This window comes from Saccopteryx leptura, chromosome 3 (assembly GCF_036850995.1).
Source record: "Saccopteryx leptura isolate mSacLep1 chromosome 3, mSacLep1_pri_phased_curated, whole genome shotgun sequence".
NCBI lineage: Eukaryota > Metazoa > Chordata > Mammalia > Chiroptera > Emballonuridae > Saccopteryx > Saccopteryx leptura.
Window position 1 is genome coordinate 254,624,059 of NC_089505.1, and position 22,635 is coordinate 254,646,693.

The 22,635-nt window shown below is 36.9% G+C and overlaps 1 protein-coding gene across 3 annotated transcripts in view; it reads left to right on the plus strand.

The window, feature by feature from the left end:
• WDPCP (WD repeat containing planar cell polarity effector) overlaps nucleotides 1-22,635 on the plus strand; it is a 425,216-nt gene that overhangs the window by 145,354 nt on the left and 257,227 nt on the right. For all 3 annotated transcript variants that reach the window (XM_066378166.1, XM_066378168.1, XM_066378167.1), the window contains exons 7-9: nucleotides 7,441-7,555; nucleotides 10,314-10,447; nucleotides 14,154-14,345. In XM_066378166.1, the coding sequence (XP_066234263.1) occupies nucleotides 7,441-7,555; nucleotides 10,314-10,447; nucleotides 14,154-14,345 (441 nt within the window). The remainder of the gene's footprint in view (nucleotides 1-7,440; nucleotides 7,556-10,313; nucleotides 10,448-14,153; nucleotides 14,346-22,635) is intronic.

Below are 22,635 nucleotides of genomic sequence, written 5' to 3' on the forward strand. Positions count from 1 at the left end.
TTTACTGAATTTTTTGGGGTGCTATTAGTTAATATTTTATAAGTTTGAGAAGTACAAATCCATATCATGTCATCTTTATATTGTATTGTGTATTCACCCAAAGTGAAGTCTCCTTCCACCACTATTTACCCCCTTTTATCTTCTCCTGTCTCCCCCCCAACCACCCTGTTTCCTTCTGGTAACTACTATACAGTTATCTATCTATGAGGTTGTTGTTTGTTTGTTTTTTGTTTAATCTCTTCACCTTTTCACCCAACCTCTGATACCTGTCAGTCTGCTCTCTGTATCTATGAGTCTGTTTCTATTTTGTTTGTTAGTTTATTTTGTTCATTAGATTCCACATACCTGAAATCGTATGGTATTTGTCTTACTCTAACTTATATCACCTAGTATAACACTTTCCAGGTCCATCATGATGTCACAAAAGGTAAATTTTCCATCTTTTTTACAGCTGAGTAGTATTCTATTGTATAAATGTACCACAGATTTTTACTTATTTATTAATTTTAGAGAAAGAGGAAGGGAGAGAGAGAGAGAGAGAGAGAGAGAGAGAGAGACAAGAACATAGATCTGCTCCTGTATGTGCCCTGAGCAGGGATTGAACTGGTAATCTCTGCTTTAGGATGACAAGGAGCTATCCAGCTACGGCTGTACCACAGCTTTTTTTCTATCCATTTATCTACTGACGGACACTTGGGCTGCTTTCAAATCTTGGCTATTGTAAATAATGCTGCTGTGTAATAGAGGTATATATATTCTTTCTTTTTTCTTAAAAAAGATTTTATTTATTGATTTTAGAGAGAGAAGGGGGGACGAGGAGCGGGAAGCATCAACTCATAGTAGTTGCTTTTCATATGTGCCTTGACCAGGCAAGCCCAGGGTTTTGAACCAGTGACCTAAGTATTCCAGGTTGATGCTTTATCCTCTGGGCCACCCCACAGGCCAGGCTTTATTTTATTTTATTTTTTTAAGATTTTATATTCTTTCAAATTAGTACTTTAAATTAGTATTTGAAGAAACTCTTCAAAAATTTTAAAATGGCCCTGGCCGGTTGGCTCAGCGGTGGGGCGTCGGCCTGGCGTGCGGGGGACCCGGGTTCGATTCCTGGCCAGGGCACATAGGAGAGGCGCCCATTTGCTTCTCCACCCTCCCCTTCCTCTCTGTCTTTCTCTTCCCCTCCCGCAGCCAAGGCTCCATTGGAGCAAAGATGGCCCGGGTGCTGGGGATGGCTCCTTGGCCTCTGCCCCAGGCGCTAGAGTGGCTCTGGTCGTGGCAGAGCATCGCCCCTGGTGGGCGTGCCGGGTGGATCCCGGTCGGGCTCATGCCGGAGTCTGTCTGACTCTCTCTCCCCGTTTCCAGCTTCAGAAAAATACAAAAAAAAAAAAAAAAAATTAAAATGTTGTTTATAGTGATTACACCAATGGTGCATTCTTACCAATAGTGCATGAGAGTTCCGTTTTCTCCACATTCTCGCCAATACTTGTTTGTAGATTTATTGATGATGGCCATTCTGACAGGTGTAAGGTGATATCTCATTGTGGTTTTAATTTGCATTGCTCTGATGATTAGTAACATTAAGCATTTTTCATGTCTGTTGGCTATTATATGTCCTCTTTGGAGAAGTGTCTGTTCTGCTCCTTTGTCCATTTTTTAGTTGTATTTTTGTTTTATTGGTGTTGAGTTTTTTAAGTTCTTTATAAATTTTGGATATTAACCCTTTGCCAGATGTATCATTGGTGAATATGTTCTCCCATTCAGTAGGTTGTCTTTTCATATTGCTGATGGTTTCCTTTGCTGTGCAAAAACATTTTAGTTTGATGTAGTCCCATTTTTAATTTTTTCTTTTGTTTCCCTTGTCTGAGGAGATATATCAGAAAGAATACTGCTATGGGAAATGTCCAAGATTTTACTGCCTATGTTTTCTTCTAGGATTTTTATAGTTTTGAGTCTTACATATAGGTCTTTAATCCATTTTAAGTTTTCTTCTGTATGGTGTAAGAAGGTAGTTTAGTTTTATTTTTTTGTATATATCTGTTCGGTATTCCCAGTTCCATTTATTGAATAGACTATCTTTACCCCCAATGCATGGTCTTCTCTCCTTGGTTAAATAGTAATGGATGGTACAGATGTGGGTTGATTTCTCAACTCTTTCTTTTGTTCTTTTGATCCAAGGGTAGTCAACCTTTTTTTTTATTTTATTTTTTTTATTTATTCATTTTAGAGAGGAGAGGGAGAGACAGAGAGAGAGAGGAGAAACAGAGAGAGAGAAGGGGGGAGGAGCTGGAAGCATCAACTCCCATATATGCCTTGACCAGGCAAGCCCAGGGTTTCGAACCGGCGACCTCAGCATTTCTAGGTCAACGCTTTATCCACTGCGCCACCACAGGTCAGGCCGTAGTCAACCTTTTTATACCTACCGCCCACTTTTGTATCTCTGTTAGTAGTAAAATTTTCTAACTGCCCACCGGTTCCATAGTAATGGTGATTTATAAAGTAGCAAAGTAACTTTACTTTATAAAATTTATAAAGCAGAGTTACAGCAAGTTAAAGCATATAATAATAATTACTTACCGAGTACTTTATGTCAGATTTTTGCTAAGTTTGGCAGAATAAATCTTTATAAAACAACTTACTATAGTTAAATCTATCTTTTTATTTATACTTTGGTTGCTCTGCTACCGCCCACCATGAAAGCTGGAACGCCCACTAGTGGGCGGTAGGGACCAGGTTGACTACCACTGTGTTGATCTATGTCTTTTTTTTTTTTTTTTTTATGCCAGAAACATGCTATTTTGGTTACTATGGCCTTGTAATATAGTTTGATTTCTCCAACTTTGTTCTTCTTTTTAAGATTGCTGTGGCTAATGGGATCTTTTGTGATTTCCTATAAATTCTGGGAATATTTGTTCTAGGTCTGTGATAAAATATCTTTGATATTTTATTTCTTTAATAGCCATCCTTCTTAAAGCAGCATCTTCCAAAAATCCCCATCTTTACTGTTCTTTAATTTTTCTGTAGTTCTTATTGCTATCTGACATTATATTAAAATTATTTATTGCCTCTGTGTATGTTTGAATGCAAGCTCCCTGAAGGGAGTAAGGGCAAAGGTATCGTCTGTTTTGTTCACTGCTGTATCTTCAGCACCTAGAACAGGGCCTGGCTCATACAAAGTACTAAGTATATATTTGTGGAATGAATGAGTCAATCTATGAATAAGTGGCCGAACCTCCTTTGAGAAAGATTTTGAAGAAATACCCAAGGTCACTGGTCAGGATCCACAGTTTTTAAGTCACTGCCACTATCTCCATGTGTAGATCAGGTACTGATTGCTGTCTGCACTCTTTCTTTCCTGCTGCACCTTGACACTTCCCTTTTGAAACCTTCCAGCTTAAGTTTCCTGTTTCACCTACTCTCCCAGGTTACATTTTCCATCTCCATCCTACAAAAGTGGTCTTTTAGAATTAATTTTATAACAAATACTCATACATAGAAAAAACAATTTCTGTTAGGAGAAGAGGGTTTGTGATCATGGCAGTGATGATGGTGGTGGTGAGAAGAGAAAATAAGGAGTTAGAAATTTGAAACTTGGACAAATTAAATTCCAAAGTTTTGAACAAACTTGAAAACACCTTGAAGATAATATTCTTGTGAAATTATAGAAAATGAGAAAAGCAACAAAATATTGTACTGGTTATAATTCACCTGGAATCTAGTGTTTTATATCTAATACAAAGTTCCATCTGGGTACAAAATTTTTCTTTTCTTTCCTTTATTAAGTGAGAGGTGGGGAGGCAGAGAGGCAGAGAGCTAGACTCCTGCATTCGCCCTGACTGGGATCCACTTGACAAGCCCATTATAGGGTGATGCTCTGCCCATTTGGGGCCACTGCTCCATTGCTCAGCAACTGAGCTATTTCAGCACCTAAAGTGAGGCCATGGAGCCATCCTTAGCACTCAGGGCCAAGTTGCTTGAACCATTCAAGCCATGCAGGAGGGAAGGAGAGAAAGAGAGAGAGAGAGAAGGGGGAGTGGGGGGGTGGAGAAGCAGATGGTCGCTTCCCCTGTGTGTCCTGACTAGGAATTGAACCCAGGACTTCCATACAGGAGGCCAATGCTCTACCGCTGAGCCAACTGGCCAGGGCCTGGGCGCAAGATTTTTAAGACAAAAGAATGTGTTCAGAGATGACAAACAATATAGTGAGAATACATTATATGAGTAGTGGTTGCATACTGTAATAAGAATAGTTATTGCAGCCTGGCCAGGCAGTGGCGCAGTGGATAGAGCTTCAGACTAGGACACAGAGGACCCAGGTTCAAAACCCCGAGGTTGCCGGCTTGAGCGCAGGCTCATCTGGTTTGAGCAAGGCTCACCAGCTTGAGGCCAAGGTCACTGGCTTGAGCAGGGGGTCACTCGGTCTGCTGGAGTCCCTCCACCCCAGTCAAGGCACATATGAGAAATCAATCAATGAAAAACTAAGGTGCCGCAACGAAGAATTGATGCTTCTCATCTCTCTCCCTGTCTGTCTGTCTGTCCCTATCTGTCCCTCTCTCCGTCACACACACACAAAAAAAGAATAGTTATTGCAAACATTTACTATGTGCCAGGAATTATTCCAAATACTATTTGTAAAGTTATTTAGTCCTATGAAGTAGATACTATCCTAAATCTTTTCAGATGAGAAAATGAAATTACACAGTCAATCTCTCAAGGTCACAAAGGTAGTAACAGGTAGAGCCAGTACTAACTTCCTTCAGATTTTAGAGTCCATGTTTTTAATCACTGTGTTAATTTAATATTTAATAAGTACTATTAAAAAAAACTGGGGCGACAGTAGAAGTCCTAGGAGGGCAGCTTTACTCTTCACTTTAAAGTTTCCACCTCTTTCTTAGTCCCCCTATTTTACCCAGTATGTACTTCTATAATAATAGGACCAGTAACAGCACTTTATCACACTTACTCACTTGTATCTCTACTTCATCTATTAACCTACATTGAACCTGTTTTAAGGATTATATTTGATTCACTTTTGAGGCACTAGATTTAGTTTCATGTGTCACATATAATCAACAGTTTTTGTCAGATGAAAGAATTGAATGACTGATCTTTAAATTGATTAGAACTGTGTCTAATAGTAGAATAGCTTTTCTATAAGGTAATGAGTTCCTGGTCACTGGCAGTATTCAAGCACAGGCTGGATGCTTGAAGGGATGCTGCAGAAGGAACTTCCACCTTATGTGGGAGTAGAAGATTAAACTAGGTTTCCTTTTAACTATGAATTATCTGATCCTGTGATTAATTAATTATGATTATCTCTCTAAACTTTAAGTTAGCACCTATTGTGTGCCTAACATTGTTCTAGGCACTTAAAATAAAAAGACAACAACAGGCTAGCCAGTGTTTATAAGGAGCTAGTAGTCTTTGAATAATTAAGAGGTGCTTAAGAGTATAAAGTTTTAGTAGATTAAAATCTATCTTTATTTTTTTTTATTTTTTATTTATTTATTTTTTTTGTATTTTTCTGAAGCTGGAAACGGGGAGAGACAGTCAAACAGACTCCCGCATGCGCCCGACCGGGATCCACCCGGCACGCCCACCAGGGGCGACGCTCTGCCCACCAGGGGGCGATGCTCTGCCCATCCTGGGCATCGCCATATTGCGACCAGAGCCACTCTAGCGCCTGAGGCAGAGGCCAAGGAGCCATCCCCAGCGCCCGGGCCATCCTTGCTCCAATGGAGCCTTGGCTGCGGGAGGGGAAGAGAGAGACAGAGAGGAAAGCGCGGCGGAGGGGTGGAGAAGCAAATGGGCGCTTCTCCTATGTACCCTGGCCGGGAATCGAACCCGGGTCCTCCGCACGCTAGGCCGACGCTCCACCGCTGAGCCAACCGGCCAGGGCTATCTTTATTTTTTAAATGCTTTGAATGAATGGGGAAGGGAGGAAAAAGCTGTTACAAGAGCAAGAACTAGATATGAAAGATGACTCTAAAACTGCCTTCCTGAGAAGGGAGAATTTAGAGAGTAAGGATCACATGCTCTGTTCTTAGCTGGGGAGTTCCCCCAAATGGAAATACCAGTGTTCCCCATCAAGGTATATTATAGGGCTAGATGTAATTCAGTAGCGAAAGTAATTTGAAATTTTTGGAACAAATGTGTTTTTTCCAAAAACCTTAAAGATGATTAAGTCGTACCCCCTTTCACCCCCATTAGGGGCATTAATATGAAATGGACAGTCCATTAAATCAGGTTGTCAAGACTTAAAAAGAAAGCTTCCTGGTGACTAGGGAAAGGATTCTTAACAGTTAAGTACAAAAGGATGCTTCAGTTTCTTTTCTGATTCATGTGCCCGAAACCTGTTAGGCAGTGGGGGAATAGTGGTTTTTCTTTATATTACCCTGGTCCCTCATGCTTCTCACACATGTCCCAATATGTCCTGACACGGAATCATCCTCTCTAGCTGGGACATGATGCCTAGGTAGGTGGGGAATTCCCGTTTTGTTTAAAATCATAGTTGTCTTTGGGGTTTGGCTGGCATGTTCATAAGTTTACTGACAATTGGTTTTTTTCCTCTTATACCATATGCTGTTCCATGATTCATCTGCTTTGAGTCTGTTGCCTTGAAGGTGAAACAATTTCTTCCAATGTTGATATTTCATAATCTCAGAGATAACAAGCATACGCATATGCATAGTCCTTCAGAAGTTTTAAACATTTGGAGATGAATGAATTATGCTTCCACAAATGGAAGAGAACAGCATAAAATCATAATGGTGATATTAAATCATCTTTTGTTGGGTGGTTGGGTGAGCAGTGATATTGGTAAAGCCTGCGTACTTTACTACATTTCTTTATCTCTTCTTGAGAAATTGTTTCAGGTATATGTTATTTATGGATTTTAGAAGTTAATATTTTGCTTTAACAGCCTTGATTTTATGTATTTTAATATTTTAGACAGACAAGATCTTTATTTGTAAAAGTGGGGTTTAAATTCCAAATAAATCATTAACATTCACTTTTTATGTTGTCATGGTGGCATCTTGGGTATTATCATGGGTAGCAATGACTATTCAAATCTCAAGAAATCTTTTCATTTTTGATATAAATAGTAACCTTTCAAAATATTTTACTAGAACATATTATATTTCTGAGTGCAATGCAAAATAGTTATTTCTGCATAGCTACTTTCTAAGTATTTAGTAGGTTAGACTTCTAATAAACATGGACTTAATTCTGTTTTTGTATATAACTAATCAATGCATCTATTGTCTTGCATCATTTAACCATTTGTATCTGTCAGTAAATGCTTTTTGATGGAGAAAAACTTTATAATTTCATGGCGTAGATGCACATGTAAGTATCTGTATAAATTATACATTTGTAGAAAGATTTTTAAAAGATTCTAATTCTCAGTTTATCTTCCCCCCCTCCCCCTCTACCTGGTTTTAGCTCCTCTTTGGTTCAGGTGTGCTGGTGTCCCTAAGCCTTTCTGGGCCGCAGCTGGAGAAAGTGGTGATTGACAGAAGCCTTGTGGGGAAGCTCATCTCAGACACCATCAGTGATGGTAATTACCCCCATGTGCAAATCAATTGCCTACAATTAACAGTGGGAGAGGAGAAATAGTGTGTCAACAGGTAGACTAATTATTACCACTTGGGACCTGCAAACACAAGTAATTGCTTGTAATAGCATAGTTACAACCCATGGGACCAATACAAGTTTTGACTGATATTTAATATCAAAGTTTTTGTCAAGCGTAATCTGATCATTTTTTCACTCCTTCCTTAAAAAAATGTGAATGTATTTTTGAAATGGATTTTTCTGGGGTGTTCTTTCAAAATTAGATTCCTATTGTTGAAATTTCTAATATTTTTCATTTTCAAATGAATTTTGAGTAAATAACTCTAATGTGTCAACACAGTCCCTAGTAAAATATCTGTGCTTTGTCACTTAGGAAGCTTCTCTGTTTCCAAAGTCTATGAATATTAACTTTTGAGAGAGTCCGGGTATTATTTCTTTCTTTCTTTTTAAATTAGAGTTGATATACAATATTATATATATTAGTTTCAAGTGTATAACATAGTTGGGCAATATTTCTTTTTTCTTTTTCTTTTTAATTGGGCAATATTTCTAAATATCAAAGATCAATGCCAAATATACTAGATAAATCTGGATCCTATTAAGTGATACCACAGTAGTATATAATTGCTACAAAGCATATGAGAAAAAGATTTTAAGCCAGGTATTTAAAAGCTAGGATACTGACATTTATTGAGCATTAAGAGGCTCTGTGCTTTGTCAACCTACCTATTTTATTTAATTCAAAAAACAACCTTTTATAAGGTACAGTTATTTTCACTTTATAGATAAGGAAGTTGAAGCTGAGATACTGAGGAACATGCCCATAAATGAGATACTAAGGAACAGCTTGAAAATAACTGAGTTGACAGTGGAACCTCAGGTTCTAGCTGCAGAGTCCAGTTTCTTTGCACTGTATTTTGCTGACTCCTGAAGTTTTAAGATCCTGTTCTTATATTCACAGTAAAGTTCTAAGAAACAGATTGCATTTTCATTAGAGATTGAAAATTGGCAGTATCTTAAATAAAATAATCCAAGGAAAGTATGGTTTAATGGAAAAGACAGGATGAGAACACAGAGCCTTCCTTCGGCTGTGTGCTTTCTCACTAGCTACCTCTGAAGGAATCAGACTTAATTTTATCATCGTAAAGAAAAGCAGTCTGCAGGATGGCTATAATTAGCAACGTTACTGATAATAATAAATTGGGGGTAGGATTTTAAGTGTGCCGTTTTCTATTCCTTACACGAATGTGCTGCTAAGGAAGATTCCCTATGAAAGAGGTTTCATTTTCATGTCTCATAATTGACCCCTTTGTTGACACTGCAAATAAAATAATGACTGTGATGATTTTATCAAACTGATGCATCTCTATAAGAATTTAAAGAGACTTCCAATATTATTTGTGTCTCAGAGATATCTTCTTTCACTTCTTTTATTTATGCCCCAAATAATACACTCTCATGCGATAACAGTGATTTCTTGGTTCTTCACATTTTTCTGTGAATTGTGTAGATCTACCATTGATCACTGTTTTCATACTGAGGGGTTAGGAGTAAAGAAAAATGTATAAAACATTCAATAATTTCTTTATGCTAGGAGCAACATAAAATATTTCTCAATTTTTATTAATATTATATAACCTTAGTGGCCTGTTCTGTAACCCATTAAATTATCTACCTACTTGTATGCTTTAGAAATAAAGCTATAGAAATATTTTTGCTGATTTTTCTTATTAAATATTAATTTATGTAATGCACATATTGGAAATATATGTTTTAGTTCATTCAACTTATATACTCTCTAAAAGAAGGTTCATAAATGAAAAATTTTAAAATAAAAAAATTGGCCCAGGATGGTTGGCTCAGTGATAGAGTGTAAGTGTGTGGATGTCCCAGGTTTGATTCCCGGTCAGGGCACACAGTAGAAGTGCCCATCTGCTTCTCCACCCCTCCCCTTCTCGCTTCTCTCTCTTCCTTCTTTCTCTTTCCTTCTCTCCCTTCCTCTTTCTCTCCCTTTCCCTCTGCCTCTCCTTCTCTCTCTCCTCCCTCCCTCTCCCTCCCTTTCTCTTTCCCACTCTCTCCCCCTCCTGCAGTCATGGCTCAATTGGAGCAAGTTGGCCCCAGGTGCTGAGGATGGCTCCTTGGCCTCTGCCTTAGGTGCTAAAATATATAGCTTGGTTGCTAAGCAATGCGCCCCCTCGTGGGCTTGCCAGGTGGATGCTGGTTGGGACGCATGCGGGAGCCTGTCTCTGCCTTCCCTCCTCTCATTGAATAAAATAAAATTAAAAAATTAAGTTGGTGGGGAATACTGATCTATACATATTCCTTATTAAATCCAATTCTCTGATGGCTTATATCACTAATGCAGGATTAAAGTCTAAGCATAAATATATATTTATATTCAGGTATGAAATGGTCTTTATTCTTGCTTTTCTAGCTCTAGTTCCAACTACATCTTATTTGGTTGTTGTCTCCAAACGTCGGAATATATTGAAATGGTCTCAAAAGAGAAGGAAAAGTATCAAATCCATGCATGATTAGATTGACGATTATCATTTATTTCCAGTATCTTTGATATCCTTGTAAAACATCATAATGACCTTTAGGAGACTTTAGTTCTCTCAGTGAACATTTATCTTTTGAAAACAGCCTTTTGTAATATTTTAGTGGGAAAAATCTATTAGTTCATTGTTTTATTCTAACTTATTTGATGGTATTATTAAATCTTTTTGTTTTTTTTTAAGCTCTTCTCACAGACAGCTTTATCATCTTATCATTTTTGGCACAAAACAAACTATGTTTTATTCAGTTTACCAAGAAGATGGGTTCTCCTGATGTAAACAAAAGATTGGAAAAACTTTCCACTTTGGATTATAAGGTAGAGATTTTGGTTTAAATAGTCATATTATTAATTATTAAGGTATGCTAGAGTATCACAGGAGTTGATGTTATGCTCATTATTCTTAAACAATTGCAGGGTTAAGCTTGATTCATTAGAAACAGTGGCCACCCTAATTTTCTTTTTTTTTTTTACTCTCATTATAGGAAGGGAGGGTCTAGCAATGGCATATTTGAAGCAATTTATATAGTATTTATGGAAGTCAAAGGCAGATAACAGAGGCTAGTTACACATTTGAATGGTTTATTGCTAGTGGTAGTATATATGCCATTCTTATTTTTCCCTGAGACCCATATTATCTTTCTAGGTTAGGGTAGCTGCTCTGGTTTCTGTTTCACAAGAAAAGAAAGAGGAAGAAGGCACTTTCGAAGGTTAATAGAAAAGTGTAATAAACAAGGAGGGGGAAGATCCCCCCCTCCAACTATAACTGGAGAAAATGCAAAAAGAAAATTTCATGTGTTAGTATCTCTCCCTTCACTAACTTTAGGTCATTTTTTTCCTTGTATCAGGGACTTTACATCTGTTAAGGCAGAATTTTTATTTTAAATGATGTGTTTAAGTTTTGCCACATTAAATTTTAACTGCTTGGAAGGCACACTCTCTACTAGGATGAGTATCTAATACATTTTCCAGGCTGTTTCAGTTCAGAGCCTCTTTTTAGCAGTGGCTTGTGTTTGCAAGATTGATCCAGCCTCTGCGACGTGGATTTGAGACAGTTCACTGTTCACTGGGAACAGAGCTGATATACAGGTTCCTTAAAAAAGACGCACACTTATGCCATACTTAGAGTATGTAGCAAAGGCAAAGATTTTAGAAGTCAGTTTTGTGGCTTGAAACCGTGTTTTTTTAAAAAAAAGTAGTATTTAACCTAATCTTTTGCCCTTTGGGATTATTTCTCATTGTGATTTAGATGGTAGTGGTGTGAAGATGGATCTAATTTTATTTAGAAGAAATATCTATTCTTATAAAAATGATTTTTAATATAAGATAAAAACACAAGTTTTTCCTTGTGGTAATAAACTACAATCTGATTTTGTTTACTAGTTTTGTGGAGCTTCTATAGCACTTTGTAATAATTGATTCTTATTTAGTTGGAAATCAGTGCTACTCATGTATTATATTTCTATTAGTAAAAAAATTGGTATTAACATTTTTAAAAGGATATTATTTCCTAGAATGGCTAACTGTAGATTTACTTGAAATAGTAATTACTGATCAGCACTGTTCTTCAAAATGCACCAATATGCATGAACTCAAACTATATGTTTTAAGACTTTCTAATGCTTGTCATATAAAATTTGGTATGACTAATTTCACCCTCTTAGATTTGATGGATAGCTTAATGAAGTTTTCTCAGCCAAAAAAGAGCTGCTATCCATTAATGAGAGAAGAGAGAAACTCTTCAGGATGTCATCTTTTCTATGAAAAGATGTGGAAAATAGACCTAACATAATTTACCCGTGTATAAGACATACCTCTTTCCCCCAAAAATTTGGGGTCTGAAAACTGGGTTCGTCTTATACAGTGGTTGTAGATTTTTTTACTTGCATTTCCCTCTTTTTTGCTCAGATGAGGAGTTGTATGAATTTAATGATGAATAAAACTTGAGTTCAATAACTTTATGTAATACATTTTCTTTTCAAATTTTGAGCCCCAAAATTAAGGTACGTCTTATATATGGGATTGTCTTATACATGGGGAAGTACAGTAGTATGTGGGCCCTTACAACTTGAGTAAGGGAATTATTTGTTTATTTTTCCTGCCTTTGGATTTGGGAAATTAGGATAGGCAGTCCACGTCATTCATTTCTATAATTAATTAGTAGTCCCTTTGGAAAGCCCATAGATTTCACATTCTGGTTCAACATTTAAATGTAGGTATTTAATACTTACAAAAAACTGCCATTTGTCATTGGAAGGATATTCATAAGAAACTTCATTTTATTTGCTCTGTATACCATCGTGATAGAATATGATGCCATTCAAACTTACTGGAAACATGAAATTTCAGATAATGTACATGACTTATGTTATACAAGGACTGAAAATTTCCTGTTTTAGCTCTATTTCCTCATGTAGAAATTTGTAGGTAATATGTTTACATGGCAAGTAGGACATCAACATAATATGTGAGTTTTCAAGGACTGAGTAATTCCATTGTGGTATTTCTCTCAAACAAGAAGATAACTAATGATACTGAGAGCTTAAATATAAGAATTTGCACTTCAAAGCATAAAGTCCATCTCTGTTGTCTGTTATTGCCCATTTGGATTTGAAAACAAGGAAACAATGTAGAGTATTATAATTCTGCTTTTCTTTACAGCCGTACCATAATTTAATTCTTTTATATTGAAATAATTTTGGCAAAGAAAATTACAGGGTAAATATTCTGAAACTGTTGACCTTTAACAAGTTTTCCTGTTTGCATTTTAAAAATCCAATTCAATTTATTTAACGGTGAAGGGACAGTGCAAGGAGTTAAATGTTTACCATGAGAGAACAACACTGGTAATTACTTTGATTTTAGTTCCTTTTGATGTGCATTCAGAGGATGAAGAGGTCAATAATATTATGGCCATGCAAATAGAAAAAGGTTCCTTTTGACCATATTAAAAAAAATTGCGGAGGATTATTAAAGCATTAACCTTGATTTTAATGGCCTTGGTTGAGTGGTGAGATCACAATTTGGATGAGCCTGATTATTTACTAAATACAATACATAAATGCAACGGGTTCTTAACACCCATTGCACTCTGGCATTATCGCATTACTGCCATCCTTTGTTGCCTTGCAGACAGGAATATGAAAGCAATCTGTCATGTAGTGAGACTGGCTCCAGAAGCATTTCTCTGATAAGAAGACCCCCTGCCCTTTGCTAGTGTCTGGTCCAGTAGGCTTAGCCATGCGCTTAATCCCCAGAAAGTGGTTCGATTATTGCTGACCAGCAGTGGCAAGATAGTTTTTTTTTTCTTCCAAGCTATCAACCTTCCATTAATTCCTTAAGCAGAAATACGGTGCAATCTATATTTCCTTGGCATGTGTCACCCAGATGGTGCCGTGCTTATGTTTTCAAATAACCATGTTCCAAAATAACATAGTTTGAATAATAAATTCTACAGATTCTTCCTTAGAAAGAGAAGCATCATTCTTGGAAGTGGCGTAAACTTTTACACATGATGCTGTGGCTTCTCCTTTTATGCATAATATGTGGGGGTATATGTCTCATATAGTCTTTAAAGTGATATTTGTCTCAAGTTGTTTTTCCTCTTATTGTTGTCAGTTATTGTTAACGTGTTATGTCTTAAACAGTATTCAGACACTCTTGGTCAGCAGTACTGAACTTGTCATTTAATAAAGCTGGTCTTAAATCCTATGTGTAGGTCGATGCTGTCAAGCAACCGTGGCTGCACATTTTGGTATTGATTGGGATTGCTACAGCCAATTCCTCCCCAACTCATATTTTTCCTTTTGCTTTCCTCTACTAAAAATGGAGAGAATGTTTAACATACGTCATTTTTATACGTGTGTCAGAAGAATTCGGTCAATTCTGACACCTCCTTACGCACATGTATAGCATACATTTGTACTTGCAGTTATCTGTATGTACAGATGCTTTTATTTTTATAATACTTTGAGGATTTTGCATTAAAAATGATTCTAGTATGCTTTCTTTTTTTAATCATTAGATTTCCTATTATGACATACCTGGCCCGCTAAACAGGATAACAGAACGTCGTCTAGCTATCAATTGTGCTCAGGATACAGTTGTTTGCTGGTGGCCACTGGTCAGTGATGATGCTTGGCCATGGGCCCCCATCTCTTCTGAGAAGGACAGAGCCAATCTGCTGCTCCTGGGTTATGCTCAAGGAAGACTGGAGGTAAATCTAAAATAAATATATACATCTTATTGAAGAGCAAATAAAATAGGGTTGTTCATTTTTTTTTCAGTGTTAAAGTAAATGCAAATACTTTTTTAACCTATAATTTATTTTTCCAAATATTCAAAAAAGGAATATGAAATGGGATCCTTAAAAGTATCATATCAAGAGGTTACACAGACAATTTCAGGGCTGGCCTGAATAGCACAATGATTAGAGCAAGGCTTCTGGGTTCAGTTCCTAGCTTGGCTACTACCTAGCTTTCTGTTCTTAGCACGTTACTAACATCTATGTGCTGTGGTTTTGTTATTTTAAAAATAGAGTTAATGAAGATAAAGGAGTTAATACTACATTTAGAGCAATCCCTACATACAGTAAACTCTTCATCATGATCTCTACTGTGGCTCTTGTTATAATTATTAGTACTATCATTACTGTTTGCTCATGATCTCATATCTATCAGAGCTCTGTTATCAGTCACCTTCTTTAAACTTCAGTTAGTCAATTAACAGTCAAATGCCGATTTTTGTGTACAACCCTGTGGTGCCAAACCATAGCTAGGACAAGAATGTGTAAAGAGGGCTATAGAGCAGTGGCTTCTCAGTTTAGTATCCTGCTTCAGATAGGAGCACCAAAAGGGTTAATCCAAAAGGTGAGGCAAGGACAGTGTCTCACACTTTCTTTCCTGACAATGGTTCTGTCATCATCCATTGTGAACCAATGCGTATTTTCAGCTTGTACCAATACTGTATGAAATTGTTCTACTTTTTTATAACTTAAAAAAAATAAAAGCATCTCCTGTTTTTAAAAAGATTTTGCCTGGGTAAAATAGTGTGTTCCTATTTTTTCTCCAAGTCTGTCATCTTTTTGGTTTTAAGAAGTATTGTCAGAATTAGTATTTGGAGATGTAATGAACAAGTCCAAGTTTTCTCTATCACTACCTACCTCTTCTGGTTTATAAACTTTGTCTGTTTTCTTAAGACTGAAAAGTCTGCATTGACTGGTGGTGGTGCTGTAGATAGGGCATCTCCATGGGACATTGGGGATCTAGGTTCGAAACCAAGGTCGCCGGCTTGAACAGGCTTATCCAGTGTGAACATAGGCTCACCAGCTTGAGTGTGGGATCGCCAACTTGAGCATGGGATCATAGATATGATCCCATGGTCACTGACTTGAAGCCAAGGTCGCTGGCTTGAGCAAGGCAGAAAGGGGTCACTGGGTCAGCTGGAGTACTACCCTCCCCCGTCAAGGCACATATGAGAAGCAATCAGTGAACAGCTAAGGTGCTGCAACTACGAGTTGATGCTTCTCATCATCTTTCTCCCTTCCTGTCTGTCTGTCTCTCCCTCTCTCTCTAAAATTAATAACCTTTTCCTGGAACTTTTTCAATTCTGTTTCAGTAACTAACACCCCTTATAATGCTTTAGGTGTAGGTTTTTTGAGGCTAACTTCCTGTTCATGCCCACCATTTTATTGATCTTGGGTCTTGAAGCTAATTGAATAAAATAATTAAATGTCATTAAAATGACAATGTAATAAAGCTAATTATAATTCTATTAAGTGTTGTTTCATAATAAAAAGTAAAAATAAGTAAATCAGCCGTTAGTTATACATTATACAAATTACCTTTATTTGAAATGAGTATATTACATGAACTCAGGACTGTTCTGAAAGAGTGTACACATGGTTTACATGCCTCATCTCTTGGTGTCTTCTAGATCATGCATTTTGGAGCTGGACTAACTTGGGTTTGCCTTTTGGTTGGAGCATATACTACCTGTGTTACCTTAATCAAGTTTACTCCCCCAAAGATAGATCACCTACTCTCCCTGACTTTAGTTTTCTGATTTTTAAAATGATGGATTTAAACCAGATAGGTCATCTCCAGTTCCCTGACAGCTCTAAAGTGTGTTCATCTGGATTCTGAAGTACACATCTGATTTAGCCACTACCTGCTCAAATGCCTTCAGTTGATACTGAAACTAAACTTAGCTCGAGCACTGAAAAGCTCACCCTGACTGGCCCTGACTTGCCTTTTCAGTGTTATATCCTTATACAAACCTGTGTTCCAGCCAAATGGTTTACTCACTGCCTCATTATTTCCCACCTCCTGCCCATACACATTACTGTTCTTTCTACTAAAGCCCTTCCCCTTCTCTTTCTACATTGTTTAGAAACTACTGAGCATGAACATGGAGTAAGCACTGTATTTCATGCCACGGGATATCAATGCAAAATTATCCCTGCTTGCAAGGATCTTAGTGTCTACCAATGAGAGACAGATATGAAAACGTGTAAGTGCACTAAAGTGTTACATGGTGCTGTGGATAGAATATGTGTAAGCTCTGGTAGGAATCAGTGGGGACTGATTGAATCTACTTAGAAAGGAAAGAACATTAAAGAGGCTTTATAATTTGCTCAAATATGAGCTTGTGTACACAGTTTTACTTTCACTTTCCAAGTTTTATATCAATTTTGTACTAACCCTATGGAGTGATCTAGCTAGCTCCTCACCCCTAGCCTGAACTGTAAAAGGAGTTTTCAGATATTTGAATGCTTGGTAAAACTTGCCTATAAACTGCCCGAGTATGGTGTCTTTCGAGTAAGATAGACATTTTCATACTGGTTATACTTTTTTTTTTTTAATTCAGTGAGAGGAGGGGAGGCAGAGATAGACTCCTGCACGCACCTGGACTGGGATCCACCCAGCAAGCCCACTAGGGGCCAATGCTCTGTCCATCTAGAGCATTGCTCTGTTGCTCAGCAACCAAGCTCTTTCAGCACCTCAGGCAGAGGCCATAGAGCCATCCTCAGCACCCGGGGCCAACTCGCTCCATTTGAGCCATGACTGCAGGAGAGGAAGAGAGAGAGAGAGAGAGAGAGAGAAAGAAGGAAGGAAGGAAGGAAGGAAGGAAGGAAAGAGAGAGAGAGAGAAACAAACAAACAAACAAACAAGAGGGGGAGAGGTAGAGAAGCAGGTGGGTGCTTCTTCTGTATGCCCTGACTGGGAATCCACATGCCAGCCTAATGCTCTACCACTGAGCCAACCAATCAGGGCCTAGTTCTACTTTTCAAGGGTTGTTTGTTTTTAAGGATTTCTATTTTTTCCTTGTGTTATTTTCCATAATATGTATTTTTTAGAAAGTTATCCATTTTATATAAGTATTTGAATCATTTTTTTATTTTTTTCATTATTTATTTATTTATTTATTTATTTTTAGTGAAAGGAGGGGAGATAGAGAGACAGACTCCTGCATGCACCTGAGCTGGGATCCACCTGGCAAACTCCCGTCTGAGGCCTATGCTTGGACCAACTGAACTGTCCTTAGCACCTGGGGCCAATGCTTGACCCAGTTGAGCCACTGGTTGTGAGAGGGTTAGAGAGAGAGGAGAAGGAGAGGGGAGAGGAAGAGGGAGAGGAAGAGAAGCAGATGGTCGCTTCTCATGTGTGTTCTGACTGGGGATCTAACCCAGATTTCTGCATTCCAGGCTGACACTCTGTCCACTGAGCCAACCTGCCAGAGCTAGATTTCAGTAAAGTTGTGTATGAAACTTACACATGAGTTTTAATTATTCACCACTGATGCCATAGTTAATGTCCCCTTTTTCAATCCTAATATGTTAAGATATGTAATTCATCTTTTTGGCAAGTAGCTTTTGTGTTGGATTTGGCCCTTTCAGTCATTACATTAAAATTAAACTGTAGGGAAAATTTGGAAAGATTTCTTTTTCGGAGCCTCCTGTGAACTTCTATATGCAAAAGGTGAATGTTGTTTAGAAGAAATGTTTAGAGAAACAATTGTTTATTTTTTTTTTTAGTATAAAGACAATCTTTTTGAATTGTAGCACATTTTTAAAAGCATACCATGAAAACTAACCCTGTAAAACTAGTATTCAAGCATATGTATTTGAATTCTTTTCACTAGTGACCAATAAACTTCTTGAACTAATATTAGAATACAAGATACAATATACCCGTAAGCAATAAAATTTAAACTAAAAAGGTAGCAATCTCATAGAGAAGAAATTTAATCTTTGCATTTATTAAACTATAGAATTTCTAAAAAGCATTTTCCATTCAAGTTCAATCAGAAAAAAATAAGCTTTTTTTTGACACTGGCAAGATTCCAGAGTAGTGGTTCCTTGACTTGGCAGCATATTACAGTCACCTGCAGAGCTTTTACAAAGAGGCCCACCCAGACCAGTTACATCAGAACTTCCAGGAGGAAAGGAGGCGTCAGTATTCTTTTACAGGTTCCCTAGGTGATTCACATGTGCATCCAAATTGAGAACCACTGCTTTGCAGCATAGTTGGAAAAAAAAAATGAAAGCTGTCTTTTTTGCATAACAGACCATGGAAAGGATAAAGCCCACATACTGAACCAAATGAGAGTTTTAACAGTAGATTCTAAGTAGAAAATTGGCTTACCAAGCAACTGGAAAAAAAGAAAGAAACAAAGGAAACAAATAAGCTCTCTGTGACTGAATTATCAGTCTGTCAGAGGAGGAACATTTTCTTAAATTTATTTTATGGATATTAAAAAACTGCTTGTCTAATTTCACACTATGGATCTCTAAACAACAGTACATATCTTAATTAGAAGCATAAAGCAGAGTATTATTTAACTAGGAAAATTTTTTCTTTTGAAAAATATATAATAGATAGTGTTCAGAAAAAAATTATCAGTAAATTAATTTTAAAAGTTTTTAATAATGTATGGGTAGATTATCATATGTAATGTAATATTTTTATTTAAATTTTACATACTCTTTATACTTTCTTTGGAAAATTACTGCCATCATCTTAGAACTGTTTAATTCATTCACTTTCAAAAATGTAATGACAGCACAATTTATTCTTCCCTTACCTTTATACAATACTTGGGCAGGTGTATTAACTTTTCAGCCATATGGATTTTGTAATGCTTTCTGAGTATGGTGTTAATTTCAAGATACCTTATTCAGGAATGGTCACCTGAATTTATTTACCAAAGTAATCAAAAACACCTAGACAGAGCTGTAATACCTTAAAACTAGTTGTCAAAACCAGGGAAATATAACCTTACAAAGATTACTTTTGCTCCATGAAAGTTAGAAACTTTTTGCAGTGATTTAGAGGAGCATCAACTGATGAGAAAGTAGAAATGTGACTAACTTTTAAAACAGTATGATTGGATAAAAGAAACAGAAAGCATTATAAATATATTAAACTAAAAAGCCAAAATATTTAAGGAACATCTTTTCCAAAGAAATGTATGTACTGCATTAGCTTTCAACCAAATTACAAAGATTTTTTGTTTTAGGGATAATTAAAAAAAAAAATCTCTTTATTATAAAACACACAAAGAAAACCACATGAAATAAATGTATATTTTAATAAGCTCTTACAAAGGAAGCACTCCTGGAACCACACCCAGGTCAAGAAATAGAACTTTGTCAGGCACCCGGGAAAACACCATGTACTCTGTCGTCTTTTTTTATTTAATGCAAGAAGGGGAGATAGTGAGACAGACTCCTGCATGCATCAGGACCTGGATCCACCTGGCAACCCCTGTCTGGGGCCTGTGCTTGAATCAGTTGAGCTATTTGTAGCGCCTGATGCTGATGCTCAGACCAACTAAGCTAACCTTAGCAATGATGGATGCTCAAGGCTTAAATTAATCGAGAAAGGGGAAGAGCGAGAGAAGCAGATGGCTGCTTCTGTGTGCTCTCACTGGGAATCTAACCCAGATGTCCATACGCCTAGCTGATGCTCTATCCACTGAGCAAACCAGACAGGGCCAATGATGTCAACTTCTTACCAGACCCGAAAAGTAACCTCTGTCATGAGTTTTAATCACTTTCTTATATACTTATATAGTTTTTATTACCTAAATATGCATCCCCCAAAACATAATTTAATATTATCTACTTAATTCAACATCACTTTAATGTCTCTTAAATCTCTTTTAATCTACAAAGTAGAAAATTCCCCTCTATTCCTTTTTTTTAACCTTTTTTTTTTAGATTTATTCATTTTTAGAGAGAAAGTGAGAGAGAGAGAGAGAAGGGAGGAGGAGCAGGAAGCATCAACTCCCATATGTGCCCTGACCAGGCAAGCCCAGGGTTTCAAACTGGCGACCTCAGTGTTCCAGGTTGATGCTTTATCCACCACGCCACCTTTCTTTCCCTTAAAATATATCTGCTGAAACTTCAGTGCCCACATCTGTATGTTATTGTTTGCATAATCATGGTGTGGTTCAACCTGTTTCTCTGTCTTTTAAAAATCCCTCAAGTTAATGGTCAGTTTTGGCGAGACTATGACATGGTGTGTACGTTATCAGAAGGCACACAATGCCAGGCTATCTCCCTTTTGGTTGTTTTTCTTTTTCTCATGTTAGCAGCTCTGGATGTTCAATTCCTAGATCCATTAAGTCATTAAGGTTGCAAAATAGTGATATTCTAATTATATAAATATTTATTTTTAATTTATCAATTGGGATACTTTTATAAAAAAATAATTCTGCTCATCTCCTATTTATTTTCCCATCAGTTGAATTAGTATAATATAATCAGGATAAGTGTTTCTTTTGTTTACCAGGTTTTTTTTTTAAGGATTTTTAAAATTTTATTTATTCATTTTTAGAGAGAGGAGAGAGAGAGAGAAAGAGAGAAGGGGGAGGAGCAGGAAGAAAGCATCCACTCCCATAAGTGACTTGACTGGGCAAGCCCAGGGTTTCGGACCAGTGACCTCAGAGTTCCAGGTTGACACTTTATCCACTGTGCCAGCACAGGCCAGGCACTCTTTACCAGTTTTCAAGATAATGAATTGGTTCCTTTTCACTCCTTGAAGGTAACCAATTAGTTTTTTTTTTAATAACAGTATTAATTCATGGATTTAAACATATTTGACTTAATAGTTTAAGTCATAAATTGTAATTGTTATCCTTTTGGAAGGTCAGAATGGTTAGTGGGAGATTCTTCAGAGTGGCTCCTCTTTCTGTCATGACCTCAGGAGTCTTTAGTAGCTTCCCTGCTATCTGGTGTGACAATGTGTTCCATGCTCATTTTGTACGTTTCCTGACCCAGACCTGAAAATAGCAATTTCTTCAAAAACCTCTAGTTTCCTTTTTTAAAGAATTTTATTTTTCAATCACAGTTTACATTAATATTATTTTGTATTAGTTTCAAGTATATAGCATAGTGGTTAGATAATCACTTTACACAGTGATTCCTTTGATATTTCAGTTACCCACCTAGCTCCATACATAGTTATTACAGAATTATGGAATATATTCCCTATGCTGTACTTTACATCCCTGGGACTATTTTCTGACTACCAATTTGTACTTCTTCACCTTTTTTACACAGCCCCCGCACCGTCTCCCCTGCGGCAACCATCAGCGTGTTCTCTGTATCTATGAGTCTGTGTCTGTTTTGCTTGTTCATTTTTTTTGCTCTTTAGATTCCACAGATAAGTGAAATCATATGGTACTTGTCTTTTTCTGACTATTCACTTAAGATAAAGCCCTCTAGGTCCATCATACTAATCAAAAATGTTAAGATTTAATTTTTTTTTGTGGCCAACTAATACTCTATTGTATATATGTACGTACCACAGCTTTTTTATCTATTTGTCTATGATGCACACTTGAGTTGCTTCCAGATCTTGGCTATTGTATAGTGGTTAGATAATGCTACAGTGAACATAGGGATGCATAAATTTTTTCTAATTAATATTTTGGATTTCTTTGGATATGTAACCAGAAGTGCAATGCTTGATCCTAAGGCAGTTCCATTTTTAGTTTTTTGAGGAAATTTCATACTGTTTTTCATAGTGGCTGCACCAGTCTTCATCCCCATCAAGTGCAGGAGGGTTCCCTTTTCTCCACATGCTAACCAACACTTGTTATTTATTGATTTATTGATAACCATTCTGACAAGTATAAGGTGATCTCTCATTGTGGTTTTAATTTGCATTTCTCTGATGATTAGTGACACTGAGCATCTTCTCATATGCTTTTTGGTCATCAGTATGTCCTCTTTGGAGAAGTGTATATTCAGTTTCCCTGCCCATTTTTTAATTGTATATATTATTATTATTTATTAGTGTTGCGATGTATGAGCTCTTTATACATTTTAGGTATTAACCCCTTATTGAATGTATCATTAGCAAATCTCTTCTTCCATTCTATAGGTTGTCTTTTTTCTTTTTTTTTTTCTTTTTGAAGATGGTTTTCTTTGCTGTGCAAAAACATTTAATTTGATGTAGTCTCCTTTGTTTATTTTTTCTTGTTTTCCCTTGCCTGAG